At 38.7% G+C, this 22,208-nt stretch overlaps 1 protein-coding gene across 1 annotated transcript in view; it reads left to right on the top strand.

The window, feature by feature from the left end:
- Positions 1-22,208, top strand: part of LOC145985273 (uncharacterized) — a 102,629-nt gene that overhangs the window by 11,540 nt on the left and 68,881 nt on the right. Inside the window, exon 2 of the mRNA XM_083119092.1 lies at positions 3,996-4,281. Coding sequence (XP_082975218.1) covers positions 4,032-4,281 — 250 coding nt within the window. The 5' untranslated portion in view covers positions 3,996-4,031. The remainder of the gene's footprint in view (positions 1-3,995; positions 4,282-22,208) is intronic.

Raw genomic sequence — 22,208 nt, 5'->3', positions numbered from 1 at the left:
AATGCAATATCTATCAAAATCATTGGCTATTTGATTCTTTCTCTCGTCCCCTCTCTCTCTCCCTCTCTCTCTCTCTCTCTCTCTCTCTCTCTCTCTCTCTCTCTCTCTCTCTCTCTCTCTCTCTCTCTTCTCTTCTCTTCTCTTCACTTTCAATTTCTTCCTCATTTTCTCTTTATCAGTTTCTTCTTTGTTCCCTTTCTTTTCTTTTCTAGCTTTTATTTCTAACTCCTTTTTTCCCCTTACCTTTTTCTTTTGTATTATTCGTTTCGTGTAATCTTGCAGTGACAAAAGGTCGATGTGAATAATGGAGGAAACATGCGTTGTCAACTGACGAAATGACTAGACAAACTGTATTTTTCCTCAGAAAAACATGTTTTTAAAGCAGTTTTTGTTGTGCCTGCGATTATATGAATATTATTAGAATCGACAGTAGATTCTTGTCATTACTACATGCAGCTGGCACACATAAAAGAAGAATTGAAGGAAAACATTACTCTGGATTCAAACATATTCACTAACTTTTATAATAATAATAATAATAATAATAATAAAAAGAATCTAAATATTAAAAACATATTCAAGAAAAGTAGGCATTCCTGTAGTTCTGTATGAATGCAAAACGTGGGCTCATACATTTGCAAGAGATTTTCAGATATTCGGGCCTAACAGATGAAACAGCAGGGCATGTAGAAGGTTGCGCAATCTTCATTCATCCCTTGATATTATTACAATAATTTGATAAACATGTTTTATGTTTATTTACATTTCTGCACAATATTTCTTATCAAACTGTAAATTTACAAACTGAAAGCAAGAAATGTAGAACACTGTAATTGGACATTCGCCTGTTGTGTTTAATAATAAATAAATAAAAATACTTTCGTTGGGAAGTCATGTAGAGATCGTGGGAAAGGATTGAAAAGTTTAGAGGGTTCTAGTTTGGAAAAGCTGATGGCCAAGAGATCTATAGGATGTCCAAGGGTGGAATGATCTTATTGAGTTTTTTTGTTTGTTTTAAGTCCACTTTTATGCATGGGCAAGCTACTTGGGACTGGACCTACAGTTTAAAGTGGTATCCGAATCACTATGTGCCTCCACCGGGTATTGAACCCGGAACCCTTTGATTACAAGGCGATGTCGTTACCACTACGCCATTGGGGAGGCACTGGATTAATCTTTTCCAGGATAGGAACAGGTAGAAGGTACATGTTGCTGTGGCAATAACAAACATTATACACTCCTTACAAAAAGTTTGGAATATTGTTATACGTATTAGCCACAAAAAGTTTGGAATATTGTTATACGTATTAGCCACAAAAAGTTTGGAATATTGTTATACGTATTAGCCACAAAAAGTTTGGAATATTGTTATACGTATTAGCCACAAAAAAGTTTGGAATATTGTTATATTAGTCAATATGCACCGTGGCATATGTCGGCGAAAACACATGAACGTCCAACAGACGTTTTATGCACTCTAACTTGATTGGCTGGCTACCTTCGAACACGCCTTTTCTCCTCTTTAACCAAATAACATCAGCAATTAGGCCTAGATGTCTTTGAAGTTGCTTAAATTGAACAAATGACATTGGTATCAGTTTCACGCTTTCTTTTCCTCGTAGCTCACTCAGCTAATTAAGATGGAATAATATATTGCTAATTAGGTACCAATCTTATTTGCAGTTATAATTTAATGCTTCGTAACAAATACAGATGTCAGACGTTGATGTCAGAAAGCAGAAAGAGATTTTCTCACACTGTTAGAAGTTACTTAGGATTTAGAATATTCTACCGTTAAAATATAACACTCCATCTGTTAATTTACAAAAAAACGGACGCAACATTTTTTTAAAATTAAATATGTAATATTTTACTGTGCATAATGATTAGAAGTTACAATTCCGTGCACCATAACTATGTTTTTTTTTATATAATTATAATTAAAATCTTAATGCTTTTAAAGCGGTCATGGTAATTACAGAGTGAGACAAAAATGCATATTTTTTGTTATTGTTGGGAGCAAGACACCATTACAAATACAGACTGATTTATGATTTATTTTTGCCGCAAGAAAGGCAGAGATATGACCTTGGATAAGGAGGGGTTAGGGAAATATCTTCTTGATTGAAAAGTTGGTTATGTCATATGTTATCTGTTTAGGAGGTATGAGTTTTTAGAGTTGTTTTGAGTCCACTTTGTGCACAGATAGGATAATCGGAACTGAACCTACAATTTAATCCTAACCACTACGTACCTCCACTTGATTACAAGGTGACAACGATTTAGGAGAGAGCAGCAGTAGCAAATATTTGGTCGGTGGTCTCTACTAACACTCTTTCTTTCTCACTGAGTCTTAACGCACCTCAAGAACCATTGTTTTATACTGAATAAATATAAAATTATTAAAATTTATTTACGTTATGCTTCTTTTCTTCGTCAAAGAATGGAATTAGGCAAAACGACATTCGCCCGAACAGGGACTCGAACCCTGGACCGTTAGGTTAAAAGCCTAAGCTATCCGGGCCAGTGCCATCAAAACTTTACACTGATGAACAGTGCACATCAATCTCTTTTATCATTGTGAAGCATTGCTAAACGAAGAAATTTATCGGAATGACGTCACTTGAAAGATTTCACTACGAATGCCAAGACTGATATGGCTATTCTGTGGAGATAAACTTGTAGGGGAGGCAGTTAACACACGAGTTTAGCTGCTGTTGATCACAAACATGGGAGAGAAGGGGAGGAAGTCAATTCTGCAAAAATATGAATGTCTCGTTCACTCAAAAATGTTGAAATTAAGAAAAAGACATGATTTTTCCCGTCAAAATTGGTTTCCCTTACTCTGTGCCTTTCTCTGTCTCCACCTGTAATAATTAATGCAATATTTATTCTTTATTGGGGTTTACTTGTCTAAAAGAGGTCTCTAGCGTCTTCATCTTTGATGCTAGCGGCAGGGTTGTTAAAGGTCCGCAAGCCCATACATTCTAATGGGTTCCGTAACAGGACCGGAACTTTTTTCTTCGCACAATTTAAATTCGGTCCAATTTGCGTATTGTTACATTGCAATATCGTATTTAAATTGATCCGGAAAAATGTCCCGGAACCGAACTATAAAGATAAAAAGACTCTTTACGGTCCAGACCCCATTTGCGCATGCTCATTTTCTCTTCCGGACCGGAATTGAAATTATTTACATTTCCTGGACCTTTAATAACTCTGGCTAGAGGCCTCGTGTTTGGTTTCCGATGTGGGCTCCCAGAAATTTCGGAGTTGGGCCAGCATCGTGGGGAGTTACTACTTGAAATCCAGAAGACATCGGCGATGGGACTCGATGCGCTGACCACGGGTCTCGTCACCCAACAAAAACGAGGACTCTTGCACCATGGAGATTAGTTTAGTTTAGTACTTTTTTAAAAAGAAAATGCCTTCGTTCTTTTACAGAACAGTAATTATCCTTGAATTAAACATCTCTCTCTTCCTGCATACCGTGGAGGCACATAGTGGTTCGGATCGCACTTTAAACTGTAGGTCCAGTCCCGATTAGCCTTACTGTGCATAAATTGGACTTAAAACATCAAATCACATCAATCTTCCTGCATACCGCTATTTTTTTACAACATCCTTGACAGCAACCTGCTTCTTTAGCTGATACCATACATCCCCAAATTGAACCAAGCATCTCTTCCTTGGTGCACCCTCTGCGTTCCTCAACTTTGAGCAATGTCTATCCCTTAACCAAGGTTTGAACCTGCGACCTCTGACCTTGTACACGTGTCGCAGACAACTCCACCACGGAGTCGCGCTGTTAATTTTTTTCTAATGGGAAATGTGCAGAGGAAGTTAGTTGCAAAATCTATTTAATTTTTAAAACGGTAGTCGGACAAAGATTGCTAGAATAGAGATTGATAGAATAGAGAATAGCTGCTTTTCTAGATGTATTGGCCACGCATTGGCGATATATTCTGACGCTTTGTATTGTTCTTGTATTCCAGATGAAAGTATTTCTCTGGGCGTGATCACTGAAAGACATGTCAATGCTGGTGAGGAAAGGGACCATGCTTCATCGCACCTCGTCCAGGAGATCGACGGGTCGCAGGGCTTCCAGGAGCTCCACGTCGTCGCAGAGGGGCCCGGGGCCGCCTTCCAGCGCTGCGACCTCCAACCAAATTTCGAACCCAGGACCCAGCACTAGCGGGACCCATGGGCGCAGCCCCAGGGGGAGCATGGCGGAGACGGCCTCCGTTCACAGCAGGGGGAGCCTCGCTGATTCTCAATCAGGTTAGTGAGTATGTTGTTGTAAATGTGCTTCTTACTTATTTACTGTCCTGTTCACCCCTCTTGGAGGCATGGGGCCTTGATAAATGCACGCCAGCGGATTCTGTTTTTTGCCATCTCTTTGATCTCGATCATCTCTTTGTACTGTACTCCTCCAGGTGTTTCTGGGTCTTCCTCTTCTTCTTGCACCTTGTGGGTCCCAATCTAACGCCTTTTTTGCTATGTTTTCGTTGTATTGTCTCAAAGTGTGCCCTATCCATGTCCATTTCCTGTATCTGATTTCTTTCTGCACTTCTTTTGTGTTTGTTATTTTCCACAACTCCTGGTTGGTTATTACTTCTGACCATCTAATTCCTACGATAAATCTCAAACATCTATTTATGCATACTTGAAGCTTATTTCTTAAATTTGAGTTTCTTTCCACGTTTCACATCCATAGAGTAAAACAGATTTTACATTTGTATTAAATAATCTGATTTTTGTTTTGATGGTTATTTGGTTGGATCTTGCTTTCATTATTCTGGCATCTACATCTTTTCCCGACCCACCTGCCGTGAAAATAATAGTACCTACATAGACGATTTATTTTAATTCTTGGATGTCCTCATCTCCAACTTCCAACTTAGTTTCAACCCTATTGTGGACCCTAATTTATTTTGTTTTGTTTATATTTATCTATAGTCCTACTTCTCTTGCTGCCTTGTTTGGTCCTGTAATTTACTCTGAATATCTGTGATCTATGGGCTAATGATCTTCCAATCTTCCCGTAATATCCCATTGAATTCCTCTTTTCCTATTTCTTCTTGCTGCTTCCATAACCTCATCCAGAACTAAAACGAACAGGAGTGGAGACAGAAGAAAGCCTTATCTGACCCCACTCAGACAAGGAAAAGGTTGTGATGTTTTCCCTTTGTGCAGAACACAGCAGGAGCAGTTTTCATAAATTTTCTGGATGATGGATATTATGTTATTGGGTACACCCAACTTGGCCATTCTCTTCCATATTCTATTTCTATTTACTGAATCAAATGCTTTAGCGAAATCAATAAACGCTAGATACAAGGGGCTATTCCATACTGGAATGTGCTTCAGGATCTTGATTTTCTTTGTTGCTATCTATCGCCTCAGACGTTCATGACATACTGTGTAAGTTTATAATGTGATCACACCACATGTGAGGACATGGAGAAAGACATTCTGCAATACAACTTATCAGGCATCACTTAATCACAGTCAAAGGAAAAAGGTGTCCCGGGTTCGATACCCTGTGGAGGCATATAGTGGTTCGGATTCCACTTTAAACTGTAGGTCCAGTCCCGATTAGCATTACTGTGCATAAAGTGGACTTAAAACACCAAATCAACAGTCAAAGAAAAATTCATGACTTGTTTCCATAACTGGTCACACTTAATCAGGAACTGATACAACTGATCAAATCACAATCATGAAACTTTGTGATTTGTTAATGTATACCTGGCCACAAAATTAACCCATCTAAATGTGATCCGGGTGCTTCATTTCAACCATTGAACTTTTTCTCTAGTAATTCACATCCACACAATCCACAAAACATTCGCAGAAAATAGTTCGAGAGGGCAGGAGCGCCGACTTGTCAAAATTATTGGGGGGGCTCTGATCACTGAAATAAATGAATGAATGACTCACTCCCTCCCTTTTTAAAAAATAAAAAATACGTCTTCGTATAGCAGTTTTTAAGCAGCTATTATATTCCTCATGCAAATGAAATGTAACATGAAAAAGTTTAGAAAATGTTTCAAAGTCTCTTTATGTCTTTTGTGTCTGCTCATTTGTTTCTTAGATAACAATTAACATTTTTATTGAAAAGTATGTATTTACATTAAGAGGCCAACCTAACAGTTTTATGCCGGCCTCGGTAGCCGAGCGTGTTGGGTGGTTGACTCAACTTGCTTTGATCCAGAAGTCTCGGGTTCGAGTCCCGGCGAGTGCATAGGTGTGTTTTAATGTCCGCAACAGACATGTGATGGGTTGAAAATAACCATAAAATATCGAATATTTACAATATTTAACAGTTTTATTTAATTATTTACATAAATGCTAACACAAATCGCAGGAAAATAGTTTTACTTTTTTGTTCTTGCTACAACATTTTACTTTTTTAATTTAATTTTGCAATAATAAAAAAAATAGCATGTACACTAAGATATAAAGTGACATACACAACAAAAACATATGAACATGATTTAAAAATAAAGCAAAAGTTGCTCTACGCATTAGGTTATTTTTTTTATGAACTCATTAACGAGCGGTCTCAGGTCCAAATTATCAAGCACAGTTTGATGTATGTGGAGTACCGCAAAGCTGCTCAGTCTCTTCTGCCTCATTGTAGATCTCAAATATGTCTTCAGTCGGTGAAGAGCACTGAATGACCTTTCGGCTGTGGCTGTCGTCACTGGCACAGTGCGGAGGACCATCATGAATTTGGCTCATGGAGGGTGCTGTCTTCCAAAAGAAACTTCCTTATGTCACGCATGGTAGTTAGAACCACTTTCTTCTGTTTGGCGATATCACCAAGCATGGACATGTGTAAGGAGAGCCTATCGGCATCCAAATCTTGCCGAAAGAATTCTAGCGTTTGCTGAAAGTTTGTTGTGCAACTGTTCACAGATGAGATGCATTCTTTCTCTACGGCTGTTACTTATTGTAGTCCTGTAGATTCATGTCCTTGTTTAACACATGATTTTGCTGTGTCACACACGTCAGTGTATATTCATTTATAATACTATTTTGGAGTGTAGAACTTGTGATGTTTGGCAGCATCAGGATTTTCAAGTCTCTTAGGGACGTGACGTTGCCGGGGCAATTCTGGCTCATCAACGAGGCTCGGTTTGCCCTCTGTGCATTTCAGCCAGAACTGCTCAAAACACATTCGCTTTTCTTGAAAGATGTCAGTCAAGTATTTTAGTTTTGATTCCACTTCTGTAGCACCAATGCGTGGAGACTGAATCTTACAGTTTACCTCTTCTATTGGACCCATCACATGGCAGTAGAGGGAGAAAAAGAAAAATGTCTTGAAGTGAAGCACTGTCTCCAGGTATCCAGCACATTTTAATGCTGCGTCAGTAGAATCTTCTTCAGAAAATTTCTCAAGAAAATTGAGAAGGTTTTCATACTTCCTTAAGATCTGTTGCAAACTGGAGGCTCTCAACGTCCACTGACGAGGGCAAAGTGGTTGCAGTCCAGTATGGCCAGCCTTCTCATTCACATCAATAATATTCCTAAATATTTGCATTCTTTTAGGGGATTCCCAAACAGTCTTTAACAAGTCGTTGGCTAAATTCATTATGTCTCTGATTAATATATGTATAATAGTAAATAATAATTATATACTTAGTATATAGTAATAAGTCATGTGTTTTGCTGTCTCCGGTCATAGCCCCCCCAAAGTTGATGGTCTAGAACATTTGAAATGTGTATTTAAAGTTAAGTTCATGTGGCACAATTCAGAGTAAACTTTACAAGAGAAGAAAAATAATACAGTAGATCCTCTTAAGCAAAATTATTTGGGAGGCTCTGCTCCCACATCATTAACATTGGGGGGGGGGGCTCGAGCCCCCCTAAGCCTCATGGAGTCGGCGCCTATGGGAGAGACGCAACACTTTTGAATCCAGGCCTTGCTGTAGACTGGAATCGAGCTCCAGAAACTTCTACCACTGGATCGGGAAGTAGCTCGCGCTCTTCCACTCATCACGTAAACAAAAGAACAAAAGACGAATCGTAATTTGAGCCGGTAATCCAAGGAAACATTCAGATGAGCATACTTTGATAAATCTCACTCGGAATGAAATTTTTGCCTGAAACAATACATTGGCGAACAAAAGCTCATCAAGGTGCTTTTTTAAAAACATTGTTTCTTTCGCGACAACAAACAAAAATGCAGAAACCAGCGAATTATTTTTTTTGGTGCAAATCCTTTATACGTTCCCGCTTTGATTTGAAATTCTCATTCTCCCCGGCTGAAAGCTCAGGCACACTGTTAATTACCTTCTCCCTTTCACAATAGCTCGTCCCTCAAATCCTAACGAGACAATAAACAATAGAATTCCAATTATGGAGAGCGACATCGTAGCTGCAGCACTCTTTGTGCGCCATTCACCACCGGGAACGGCGTTCTCTATTTTTAACCCTCTCCGCGAGGATGGCGCAAAACGGCGACCGGACATGTTTTTACACGGGTTTGGAAGTCTGTTCTTTACAGGGGAGTGTCATAAGAATCCTCGGGTTCGATTAACAGGTGAACAGTGGCGTATTGTAGAGGTCGTGCGCAGGGGCTAATCGCTCGATAGCCGCTGAAAGGGAGAGTTCCTAAAGAGGAACAATCATTGGTGCTGTGGGCAGAGAACCTAAAGCCATTGGGGGAAAAAGCGGGGAGTTTGAGATTTACGATTTTTGGGAACTATTATTTTAGCTTTAACGCTATAAAAGTTTGTGTCATCCTACAACCTCGAAGCCATTATTGCCAACCTTTAATTATCGTACGTCACATTGTCCCCCTCCTCAGTGGTGAGAATACATCACTATTCATATCCCCAGTATCCAAAGTGGGTTCAACAACGTTAGATCAACATTATGGCCCTTATCGCTTAACCATTATCACCGCAGCAAGTGGGGGAGGAGTTTATGAAAATGTTAAGCTTTTATCTCAACGAGATATGCCCTTTTGTCTCTTAGCGCCCGGGAGTCTCTCTCGATTTCTCTTTTTCTCTTTCTCTGTCATTCTCTTTCTCTCTATTTTTCTTCCTTTCTCTCTTTTTATCTCTTTTTCTCTATTTTTCTTTCAACATTTCTTTCTACGTCTCTTTCCCTCTCTCTTTTACTGTTCTCTTCTCTTCCTTTTTATTGCTCTCTCTCTCTCTCTCCTTCCTCCCCTCTCTCTCTCTTACACACACACACACTCGCAAACACAAACTTTTCTCTCCATTATTCTTTCCTTCTCTCTCTCTCTCTCCCTGTCCTTTCTCCCTCTTTTTTACTCTCACATACACAATATTTTCCCCTATTTTCTTTTCTTCTCTTCTCTCTCTCTCTCTCTCTCTCTCTCTCTCTCTCTCTCTCTCTCACACACACACACACACATACACACCCGAAATTTACTTTCTATTTTCATTTTCTTCTCTCTCTCTCTCTCTCTCTTTCTCTCTCTCTCTCTCTCTCTGTGTCTGTGTCTGTGTATGGTGCATGTATGTACAAGTACAATAACGTTAAAGGTTACACATATTCAGCAGATTTTAATTTTGAAAAACTGAACTTCACGGTTTGCTGTTTCGTCTTAGCATCATAAAAGTATTCTAGTTGGTTTTCTTGCGTGCACACACACAAGAGCCACTCTTGATAAAAAATAATTATAATAAAAAAATAACTTCCCAATGAAACATTTCGGTAAATGAGCACTTCAATCATATAATCCTGCTTTCTAACTTCTCAGAAATTCAGAAGCAACCGGTGACTGCTGAAAGGAAGGAGCAGGGGAAGGGGTGGAGCGCGGAAGTGGTGGAACCCGGAGCTCTTTGCTCTCGGCATGCAAGTTGTTGGAGAAATGTAAATACGTTAATTTAAGCGAAAAAAAAGAAGGAAAAATTTAATTTGAACCTTCTTAGCCATTGCACGCAGGCTCGTTTTGATAAGAGCAGAGCATCCAATTAAAACAGCTCCCCCTCGCTTTCCGCACAAGATTTGTCAGCTGGGTTGCTCCTTTCCCCTTTGAAATTCTGGGCGAGTGAATTTTTGCTTACAAGTTGTGACGCTCCTCTGAGGAATCCCGTTACATTTTCAAGATGGCGGTCTCTACTGGAAAGCAATCATTTACCAGGACATCATTGCTGAAGCGTACTTATACATTCTTTGGAAGTAAGGAGTTACTTTCCTTGAGAAAACGATGACTGTAACTAGTTTCTCAGTAACTGTTACTCCAAACTATGTTGCTTTAACAGATAGAAAGTAACGGGATAAATAGTTGCTTTTTTTAGTTTGAAGTTGCTCTTTACGTTTTATGCCCACTTTATGCACAGATAGGCTGGACCTACAGTTTAAAGTGGAATCCGAACCACTGTGTGCCTCCACCGGATATCGAACCCGGGACCCCTTGATTACAAGGCGACGACGTTACCACTACGCCATGAGGAAGTTCCCAACGCGACTTTTACAGTAATGCAAAAAGCAATAAAAATTTTAAGGGCACACACACACACACACACACACACACACACACACACACACACACACACACACGATGTTGAAGTAATTTATAAGTAAAATTTTTATATTAACTAACTCCCTAGCCTTCTTAAACCCGAAGGTTTATGGCTGCAGCAACACAGACCTTCCATCCTTCCCTATCTTGAGCAAGTTATAACAGTTGGGCTGAAAAGTTCATAGGCTGACTCATAGATGGCGTTACTAGAATTAAATCCATGTGATTTTTACTTAGTACTGACCTTCAAAAGATACGTGTATAAATTTCACAGCTGCCGGATAATTAGTTCGTGAGATATAGCATTGTGAGTGAAGCAGCTTTTGTTATTGTGAAAAAATGGATAAAAAAGAATTTCGTGTGTTAATAAAGCATTGCTTTTTGGCGAAAAAAAATACTGTTGAAGCCAAGGCTTGGCTTGATAAACATTATTCGGACTCTGCACCAGGAAAATCAACCGTTGAGAAGTGGTTTGCTAAATTTAAACGAGGCGAAATGAGCATCGAAGACGATGCACGCAGTGGACGCCCCAAAGAGGCTGTTACCAACGAAAACATAAAAAAAGTCCACAAAATAATTTTAAATGATCGTAAAGTGAAGTTGATCGAGATAGCTGAGATTTTAAAAATATCAAAGGAACGTGTTGGACATATTGTACATGAATATTTGAACATGCGAGAGCTGTGTGCAAAATGGGTGCCGCGCGTGCTGTTTCATCAAGACAATGCACATTGTCACAAATCAATGAAAACGATGGCAAAATTATATGAATTAGACTACGAATTGCTTCCCCATCCACCATATCCTCCAGATCTGGCCCCCAGTGACTTTTTCCTGTTTGCAGACCTTAAAAGAATGCTCGCGGGAAAGAAATTTAGCACTGATGAAGAGGTAATCGCCGAAACTGAGGCCTATTTTGAGGCTAAAGAGAAATCGTACTATAAAAATGGCATCGAAAAATTGTATGACCGCTATAATCATTGTATCGCCCTCGAAGGCAACTATATTGAATAATAAAATCGAATTTTGTCAAAAAAAATATTTTTTACTATGTTAGCCTACGAACTTTTCAGCCCAACTGTTATATACTCTTTTCCATCCCTACCGATTTCCCTTAGGTCCATCTCAACGTTGTCCCTCCATCTTCGTCTTGGCCTTCCTACAGGTCTCTTACCATCAGGTTTCCCAACAAGAATCCTGTAAACTCCTCTTTCCTCTCCCATTCGTGCCACATGGCCTGCCCACCTAAGTCTTCTTGATTTAATTATTCTAATAATATCTGGACATGAATACAAATTATGTAGTTCCAAATTATGTAACCTTCTCCACTCACCTGTCTCCTCATCCCTTTTAGATCCAAATATTTTCCTAAGGATCTTATTTTCAAATACTCTCAATTTATGTTCCTCTTTCAATGTAGGGGACCAAGATTCACACCCCTATAATACTACAGGCAAAATTACTGTTTTGTATATTTTAACTTTTAGTTTCTTAGATATTAAACGAGAAGACAAAAGTTTATGAAGAGAGAAGTAACATGCATTTCCTGAATTAAGCCTACTTTTTATTTCCTCTTTAATATAATTTTCATTTGTTAATATTACTCCTAAGTATTTGAATTTGGAAACTGGTTCAAACGAGTTGTTATCAATAATTAGATTTTGATTATTACCTAACACTTGGTTTCGGCCTGTAAGCATATATTTAGTTTTCTCTTTGTTAACTTCCAAACCTATCTCTTTAGCAGTTTTGAAAAATATTTTAGCATTATTCTTAATTGTATTCACATCATCCCCCAGTAAGTCTATATCATGTGCATATGCTAATAACTGAGTCACACCATTTAATTTTAGTCCTTCTTTAGTTTCTTTTAACTTCCTAACAGCATATTCTAAGGCAAAATTAAAGAGCAATGGAGATAATGCATCTCCTTGTTTTAACCCATCATGAATTGTAAATTTGTCAGACATATTAATACCCACACGAATTTTACTTTCTGTTTCACTGGTGCATACTTTTATCATACTAACAAGCTTCTTAGGTGTTCCAAACTCTACTAATATATTATATAATTTATCTCTATGGACCGAATCATATGCTTTTTTGAAATCAATGAATAGCTGATGGACATTTTGATTATATTCCCACTTTTTTTCAAGTGTCTGTCTGATGTTAAAAATTTGATCTGTAGTTGATCTGTTACGTTTAAATCCACATTGATAATCACCTATAATTTCATTAGCATATGGGGTTAGTCTTGTTACAAGAATGTTAGATAATATTTTATATGTTGTTGAGAGTAGAGAAATTCCACGGTAATTATTGCAGTTCATTTTATCAGCTTTTTTAAACACAGGAACAATTATGGATTCTTTCCACTGTTGAGGGATTTCTTCTTTATTCCATATTAAACAAATTAATTTATGAATTTGACATATTAATGAATTTCCACCATATTTAATTAACTCAGCTGGTATTAAATCAATGCCAGGTGCTTTGTTATTCTTTAGCCTTTTAATATCATCTTTAACTTCAGTCAAGTTAGGTTCTATAACTAAAGGTTCTGCTGTGTGTACTTCATTCACTTCTGATTTATCTCCTACATGGACATTTAAAAGGTCATTAAAGTAGTTCTTCCATCTATTTAGAATATCGCTTGGGTCAGCTAGAAAATCACCGTCTTTATCTTTTATCAAGTTTACTTTAGGTTGCCACCCCTTTCTAAACTCATTTACACCTTTATATAAATCTCTGATATTTTTGTTTTTGCTGTTTGTTTCAATTTCGTTAATTTTGCTTTTCAAGTAATCTCTTTTTTTACTTCTAAACGTGCGGTTAACTTCTCGCTTTATTCTATTATAATTGTTTAGATTTGTATCATCAGAGTTATTTAACCACCTAAGTCTAGCCTGGATTCTTATTTCTATTAGATTATGACATTCATTATCAGTGGCGGAGCGTGACCTTTGCAAGAGTGTAAGCCTAGCATGACGAAGGCTATTTCCCGTTGTCCTTATTTTTGGGCTGACATGGTTAGTGATTTATCCACACACATCGACCCCCGCCCCCCCCCCCCCAATTTTTCAGAACACTTCCCTGGAATTTTTCACCAAATTAAAAATTCTGGATATCTGATAATTAAGTCAGTGTTATTCCTATCACAATGAGTAACGTAACGATAAAAAATATGCAAAGTTAGATAAAATTAATAATAATAATAATAATAAACAAACGAAAACAGAAGGAAATAGAAAAGTGCTGAATACTTTTTACAACCGCATAACCAAGTATCAGCTCCGTATCATTAATCGCAAAATCGGCGCACTTTATTTTTCGTTTCTGTTACTATGTCTGCTAGAGAAGGAAGGGGTGGGCCTACCTACATCCACAAGTTTCTTCTTGGCAGCAAAATCCTTGCTGGACAACGGCGTCTTCAACAAGTTCTCCACCCCACCGCACAATCACACTCATTTTATTCCATAATGCACTTCACTACTGTATTACACCACAGCACAGGGACGACAGTCCGCTTTTCAATAGATGGAATTCGCAAAAGCAATATCTCGAGACTTTAACAAACACACAGTAAGAAGGGGAAAACAAAAAGAAACCAGATCCAAAATCGGTCACTGCTCAAAGCAGTGATCTTTCGGACTGTGAGGGGAATATCCCTTTCGGATATAAATAAATTCCCTCTCTTGCCTTAAAAGTCCCTATATTTAGTAAAAAAAAAAAAATACAATATAAAATATAAAAGAAATGCTCACAAATTGTAGGGATATATCCAGAAATTTCTATCAAAGGACATGTAAGTGTTTTCTTAGGATAGTGTAAAAGCAAATCTAGCACCTAAAAGATCATAAACAGGCTTTTCGTACGTTGTTTGAAGAGTGTTTGAATCACGGACTATGTAATTAATAATATTTGGTTCACATTTGACATGAAATTTGTAAAATTGGTTCAATCTTCAGTTTTCATTAACATTTATTTATTTATTTACTTATTTATTTCACTTTTTAGCTCAATTATTACCAGCTGAGTTCATACATAAACGGAAAACAGAGATCTTAATATGTCTAATGTTTATGCTCTCCTACAAGCGAAAAACAGAAACAACAAGAATTTAGCACATCAATCTGTATCTAGTTTTTACGTATCCCGCTCATTTCTAGGTTTCTCCTTTTTCCCCTTCCTGTTAGTTTTTTGCTTCAGAATTCCCTGTTCCTGGGGAAAAAAAACCCTCCTTGAAGCACCACCGGCTCAAATTTCCTTTACAGTCAACCATTCATACCCGACAACGCTGGAGCCCCTCCTCTTGCAGGACCTGTGTCTCGCTGCCGCGTATTCAGTGAAGCCAACCCAAGCATAATGGTGCTAAATCTCGCACAAGTTTAAAAAGTCGTTTGTAAGTTGGATATATAAATAAAACAACAGGGCCGCTTTTCGTTGTGGTTGAATTTTATCAAACTTTTCACATAACGTGGAACCCATGTCGTTGGTTGAACCATTCGAATTTATATTTGTTTTTGTTATAAATTAATATTTATAATATGAAAATCCCAGAACAATTTAGTAGTATGTAGCATAATTTCGGAGTTTAAACGACACCATGGATGTCCAGAAGGGGAAAGGGGAGGAGGCACTTCCTGAAAAATGAATGTCAACCATTTTCACACATATAATTTCATTTCAGTCACATCAAATTGTTAATTATTGTAAGGGCGTTGCAGAAAAATGTTAACTTCAAATTGAATTTTGAGAAGGGAAATATACCTAGTTTACCCCAACCCCTGAAAAAATACTTTGCTTAATCCTCCCTGGTGGAAAGAAATACTGCGGACGTCCATGAACAACACTTTTTCTAAACATGAGGTTTGCAACGCTGCTGTAAGCCCCTGCCCGTAGGTTTACACACCTAGGGTTTCGACGCGCTCTTCTCCCTATATTCCTTGCTCTTCTCCTTCCAGATACGGTGGGCGACGGTAGGCACGGCTCCTTCGCGGTCAGAAATTTGTAAGGCAACATTCAGACGGCTTACAACTTTTCCCAAGCAAAAGGCGGGAGTTCTCATGTGCCATCTGGTGTGAAGTGTTGCAATCTAACAAACAGGATCTCGAAGACTGGTATCAGGCCGAGATGAACTTTGAAATTTTTACGAATTTTGCCATATAATTACATACATTTTACTAGAATTAATAAAGTGTAAGCCCGGCTTACACGGCTTACATGGACGCTCCGCGCCTGTTCATTATCAAACCATGGCTTACTTTTTCTCGGTTTATGGTATCCTATACTTTCTCTAGCTGCTGATTCTATTGCATTACGTATGTGCTCCCAATTCTTATTTACATCTGTTTCATTTATATTTTCATCATCATTTAAATCCTGCAAAATATCAAATCTATTTGACAGTTTAATTTGGTAATCTTTCTTAATTCTTTCATCAGTAAACTTTCCTGTATCAAATTTTAGAACTTTTAGATTCTGTTGCTTATGATTTATCACTGAGAGTCTTTCTCTTAATTTAGCAATTACTAAATAATGGTCACTGGCACAGTCAGCACCTCTATGTGTACGAACGTCAATTATACTAGTATGCCTTCTCTTATCAATGAGAATATGATCTATCTGATTATGAGTTTTACCATCTGGAGAAGACCAGGTATATTTATGGATATCTTTATGTTTAAAAGTGGTACTTTTCACAATTAAATTCTTTGAGGTTGCAAAAGTAATCAATCTTATACCATTATCATTACTTAATTCATGAAGACTTTCTTTACCAATCGTGGGTTTAAATGTCTCTGCTTTGCCAATCTGTGCATTACAGTCATCTAACAGAATTTTCATATCATACTGAGAAAATTTATCAAAGACCTGTTCTAAAACTAAACCCACAGCGCTACTCCCTTGAAGGGCCTTGGCTTACCTACCGACTGCTGGTCTCCCTCCCACACTGTTCCTCCGTCACCTGTTATAGCGTGGAGGTCTTAGACCAGTATTGGGGTGACGGGTGATCAGCTCGACGAACCCCCAGCCGTTGTTGTAGGTCTTCTTGACCGGGTTCGCTCACTCACTCGGAGCTTCCCAATTTCCTGACGATGGTGGGTTGCCACCGGCCCTATACGTAGGCCGAATAAATTCCGACCAGAGCCGAATTCGAACCTACGCCGTCCCGCAGCGAACGATCTCAAGACGAGTGAAAATACCTGTTCTAACTCTGTATAAAAATCATCTTTAGTATTATCATCTTTATCTTCCGTTGGTGCATGTATGTTTTTTAAAATAATTTTACACCACCTACCCTGTAAAACTGCATATGATATCCTATCATTAATAAATTCTACTGTTTTAAGAGCCGAGATAATTCTATTATTTATGAAAAAGCCTGTTCCAAAATTATGGTTTTCAGTACCACCATAGAAAAAAGTATAATTTTTAGTTTTACAATTCCCTTCTCCTTCCTGGCCACCTAACTTCCTGGACAGCTACTACATCTAATTTATACTTAACTATCTCATTAACTGTACACTGAAATGCTCCAGGCCGGTAAAGGCTCAGAACATTCCAGGTGCCTAATTTAATATCCTTATTCCTAATGTAGATCTTATTCTTAGTCCAGGGACCTCCCAAAGTAGTCCCCACCCGGAGATCCGAACGGGGGACTATTTTACCTCCGGAATATTTTACCTTGGGAACATCCATGGCCTTATATTGCTGTTTCTTGACATATATTTTGTATTAACATTTAAAATTTGAAACTACATTTACCCTTTTTCCCCATTTAGTTCCATTCATAGGTGCCCCAAAGCGGGGTTATGGGGTAAGAATTCTCCATGGCTTCATTTCTATGAAGATATTTGAACAATACCATTATTTTGCTTGATTTTCCAATTCATAATTTCATTTAAGATGTGTTGTGTATATACACAGCGTATACGCTTACTTTTCACTATTTGTGACCTTAATGAAACAAATTTGTACTCGTATGTTAAGGAAACAAAGGAATTAAAGAAACATTTTACAAAATTTGTCGACACTGCTCGGACTGTCAAACTGATTTTAACACTATCTGAATATTTGTAAAATACCAATCGAGCGGGATTAGGTATAAAACTAATGACTGCCCGCAAATTTCTCTGTTTCTCATTTTACACTGTCCGCTATTTTTGCGAAACCATTTAGTAAAAAAAATTAACATCCCGCCTGCAGTTGTGACTTATCTAGAATAAAGTAACTATAAATGGACAGCTACTTTTAAAGTATTGGTTACTTTAATTGAGTTACATTACAAAATAAGGGCAATGAAGTTACTTTTGGGGACAACGTAACTGATATGGATGTTCGCAAGATTCTTTCCAGAGGTGTAAAGATGGAAAAATGACAAAGAAGGAAGAAGGATGGAGAGAGAAACAAGGGAGAGAGAGAGAGATAGACAAAGAAGGAAAAGAGAGAGACAAAGATGGATGAGAGAGGAACAAAGAAGTAAAAGAAACAAGGAAGGGAGGTAGATAAAGAAATAGAATGGAGAGAAAGAGACAAAGAAGATAGAGAGAAAAATATATAAAAAGAAATAGAGAGAAAGAGACAAAGAATGAAGAGAGAAAGAGACAAAACAAAGACAGAGAAAGAGCCAAAGAAGGAAAAACAAAGAGAAAGAGACAAAGAAGGAAGAAAGAGTTAGATACAAAGAAGCAAGAGACAGAAAGATACAAAGAACAAAGAGAGAGAGAACGAGACAAAGAAGGAAGAAAGAAAGATACAAAAATAAAGAGAAAAAGACAAGGAATGAAGAAAGAAAGATACAAAGAATAAAGAGAGAAGGAGACAAAAACAAAGAGAGAGAACGAGTCAAGGAAGAAAGAGAGAGAAAGATATAAAAACAAATAGAGATAAAGAGACAAAGAAGGAAGAGAAAGATACAAAAACAAAGATAGAGAAAGGGGCAAAGAAGAAAGAAAAAGATAGATACAAAGAAGAAATAGAGAGAAATAGACAAAAGGGAAGAGAGAGAAAGAGACAAAGCAGGAAGAGACAGAAAGATACATAAAGAAAGAGAGAGAAAGGCGCAAAATAGAAAGAGTGAAAGAGACAAAGATGGAAGAGAGAGAATGTATTTTTTCACCCATCACAAAGCTGACCTCAAATTTGTGCGTTCCTGTGATAAACGTACCAGTCTTACTTGTAATTTCCTTAAAGGCTGGTGTACATTGGTCGAGTGAGCGGGAGAGTTGTTCGGACGAGTTTTACGCCTGTCTGCTCGACTCGACCCTTTTATTAGTAGAGGAAAAATACGATTTCACCCGGAAATAATTGCAACACAAATGTTTTTTGTGCCAGATTGTGCGGAATGGTATAGTGAATAATATACTAAAAATCCACCATCCAAATGTTTGGGGAAAATCCGCCATCTTGGAAAACCTTAACCTTAAAAATTATAAAAATATAATAAGACCTTGGAAACAGTGCGTTGTACACAAAAAGTGAAGATAACCTAAATGAAAGAGCAGAAAATTTGCTAAATTATGGGTTTTGTTTGATAGAACTACCATAAATCATAATTGAATTAGAAAGATTCAAATAATGTCTTTAATTTTTAGAATTAGCGTAAAAGTTGGTTTCCGACACAACAGCAAATATGTAAGGCACTATGTAATTTATGACCTAAAGTCACTAGGTCAAATTCATAGATCATGATTTCCTCTAAAGAATGGTTTTTGGTTCGTGTCGTTAGTCAGGGGTTGAGGAGATATGTAGTTTAATGCAGAGTCATGTGTTTCCCTAAATTTACGTGTTCCATTTCTTACGGTATTGGTGAGAACGTAATATATTGTTTTCTACAGTGTTTCGTTCACTTGTGTTTGTTACATGTTGCTTTTATTGTTTAAAAATGTATGCACACAGTAGCGGCGATTAGGTGTCTTAACTGAGCGAGAGGGGGGGGAGGCGGGCAAGGACAGCTTACTTTCTACTTACTGCAATTAGAAAGAATCATATTTAAAATGGAATTCGGGCCGATGATTTTGGGTCAAATCCACTGGTAGACAAGGCTTAACATTAAGAGACCATAGTGGGGGGACAAAAAGTGTGTATGGGGGAGGGGGGTGCTCGCCTAATCGCTGCAAATGTCAATGCATTGAACTGATATGATACAGTAAAATACCGTTCTAAACCGGTCACTTTACCTTAGAGCCCGTTGCAGAATTTTCCGTAGATGACTGGTGCAAACATGTAAAACTTCATCATTGCCTCTACATACAGACGAGCACTTATAGCACAGGTGTTGCCCCTGATGCAGCAAAACATATGCGTAACTGATTGAAAATACAAAAACTCCACTTTTCAATACTGTAATGGTAGAACCAGTTCATGATCCTTTTCTTTATTAAATTTTGGTATATGTTCATTTTCATGGGTTGGTGAAGGTAATATTTGTTATTCAGTTTCTAATGTAATCTGCTATAGAGCTGGCCTACGTGTCTGGGAAAGCCAGTTGCTTAGAAAGCGGGTAGTTTAAAAACTTGTCCTTTCAAAACCAGGAGGGGTGAAAAAGAAGTCGTTTACTGGCTGTTTTCGAATCGCCTATATAAGGGATTCTATTGAGTAGCGAAGGTTGGCAGGTTTTCGTTGCTTGGGCAAGAGGACAGACCTTGGAAGTTCTCTCGATGCCGGTAGTGGCTGTGGCTAATCTAGAAGGCTAGCGGTCACGAGTCAACCGTTCTCATGGAGATAGTACTGATGGTCTAGGCCAACGTACAAATCTCGTTTTGCATTCAAGTTTTAATTTTATATTAAGAAACGGCGTTTTTAGTAGTGGCTGTGCCTAGTCTAAGAGGGCTAGCGGTAACGGGGTAACCATATTTAAATAGAGATAGTTCTGATGGTCTAGGATAACAAACGAACCTCTATTCTACACATACACACACACACACACACACCCACACACACACACACACACATATATATATATATATATATACATACACACACGGAGGGGTCCAAAAAAATGTACTCACTGTTTGTAATGCGATAATTTCGAAACAAACAGGCTTATACGCACTAATGGCATGTGGACGTGTAGTGTAACTGTTTAATTTGTCACAGGTAGGTGGCGCTGGCAATTTGCGCCGCGCATGCGCGAGTGTTGGGGCGATCACGCCAGTACAGCGGAAGACAGTCGAGTAACAACAATGGCTGCGGTACGATTATCTCTTGTGGAACGCAAGGCTGTATTGAAATGGTTCTGGAAGTACGAGAACATTCAAGAGGTTCAACGGCAGTGGCAGAATGAGTTTGGAACACGGCCTCCAACACGTCGAACAATAGCCCGTATTCGTGATAAGTTCGAATCCAACGGAACTGTTCATGATGTGCACAAGGCAAGATCCATCCGACAATGAACAGCTACAAGTCCAGAGTCCAGTGCTGCGGTGTTGCAACATTTCACCCGATCACCGCAAAAATCAGTGAACCAGGGAGCATGCGAAAGTGGGGTGAGCCGGTCAAGCGTAAGACTCATTCTGAAGGTTGCACAGTGGAAAGTGTACATTCCAAAACTGCTAGACGCGATCAACGAGGACGATCCGGATCGTAAGGTCGAATACTGCGAATGGTTTGAGCACATGGTTCGCGAAATGCAGGGACATCTGTGCGTAATTCAAACTTAACGGTACTGTGAACCGCCACAAATGTGTCTACTGGTCGCCCGTCAATCTTCACATTTATGTGGAGAAGGCAGTCAATCTACCGGTGCTTAACGTGTGGTGTGGTCTGTCATTGCGTGGTTTGATTGGTCCCTTCTTCTTCAAGGATACCGTAACCGGTGAGGTGTATCTTGAAAAACTTCAGTCAAGGATTTTGCCTGCCATCCGAACATTGTTTGGAGATGAACTGTTTTACCTGCAGCAAGATGGAGCCCCGCCTCACTACCATCGCGATGTCAGGTCGTAACTGGATGACACTTAGTGTTGCCCACAGGACGAGACGGGACAGGCTTTTAAAAATTCGAGACGAGACGAGATTGACCATGTGTCATGAGACAAACGAATATTTTCAGACGAGACAGCATTTCCACGAGACGAGACAGGCCAAAGTCTCGTCTCGTGGGCAACACTTATGACATTCTCCCCGGACGGTGGATAGGTCGACGCGGTGCTATTGAGTACCCACCTCGGTCCCCTGATTTGACACCACTAGACTTCCACCTGTAGAGGACCGTCAATTGATTGATTGATTTAGTTTATTTTACTTCGCGTTTTGTGCCTCTTGGCTAATTTGCGAAGATGAGGATGAGTGATGAAAGGATGAAATTGATGAATGGACATTCACAAACAACCAACGACCGGGATTCGAACCCGAGACCCTTGGCGTCGCAGCGCGATGTGCTAACCGCTCGGCCACAGGGTCGGGCTAGAGGACCGTCAAGAATGACGTGTATCGCCAAAAACCAACTACACTCAACGAGCTACGTGAAAAAATAATAGTATCATGTGCTGCCATTAAACCAGATACACTGACGACAGTAGTACGGTCTGCAGTTCGGCGCCATCGGAGTTCTTTAGAAGTTGCTGGTGATCATTTTGAACATCTAATATAACTCTCTCTCAGTGCCAAAAATTGTACCCACAAGTCAATTTTGTCAGAAGATATGGACTATCAAACAGTGAGTACATTTTTTTGGACCCCCCTGTATATATACAGA

This window comes from Lepisma saccharinum, chromosome 3, assembly GCF_977018435.1.
Source record: "Lepisma saccharinum chromosome 3, izLepSacc3.1, whole genome shotgun sequence".
Classification (NCBI taxonomy): Eukaryota; Metazoa; Arthropoda; class Insecta; order Zygentoma; family Lepismatidae; genus Lepisma; species Lepisma saccharinum.
The sequence above is the reverse complement of the archived record's forward strand: the minus strand, read 5'-3'. Positions and strand labels throughout refer to the sequence as shown.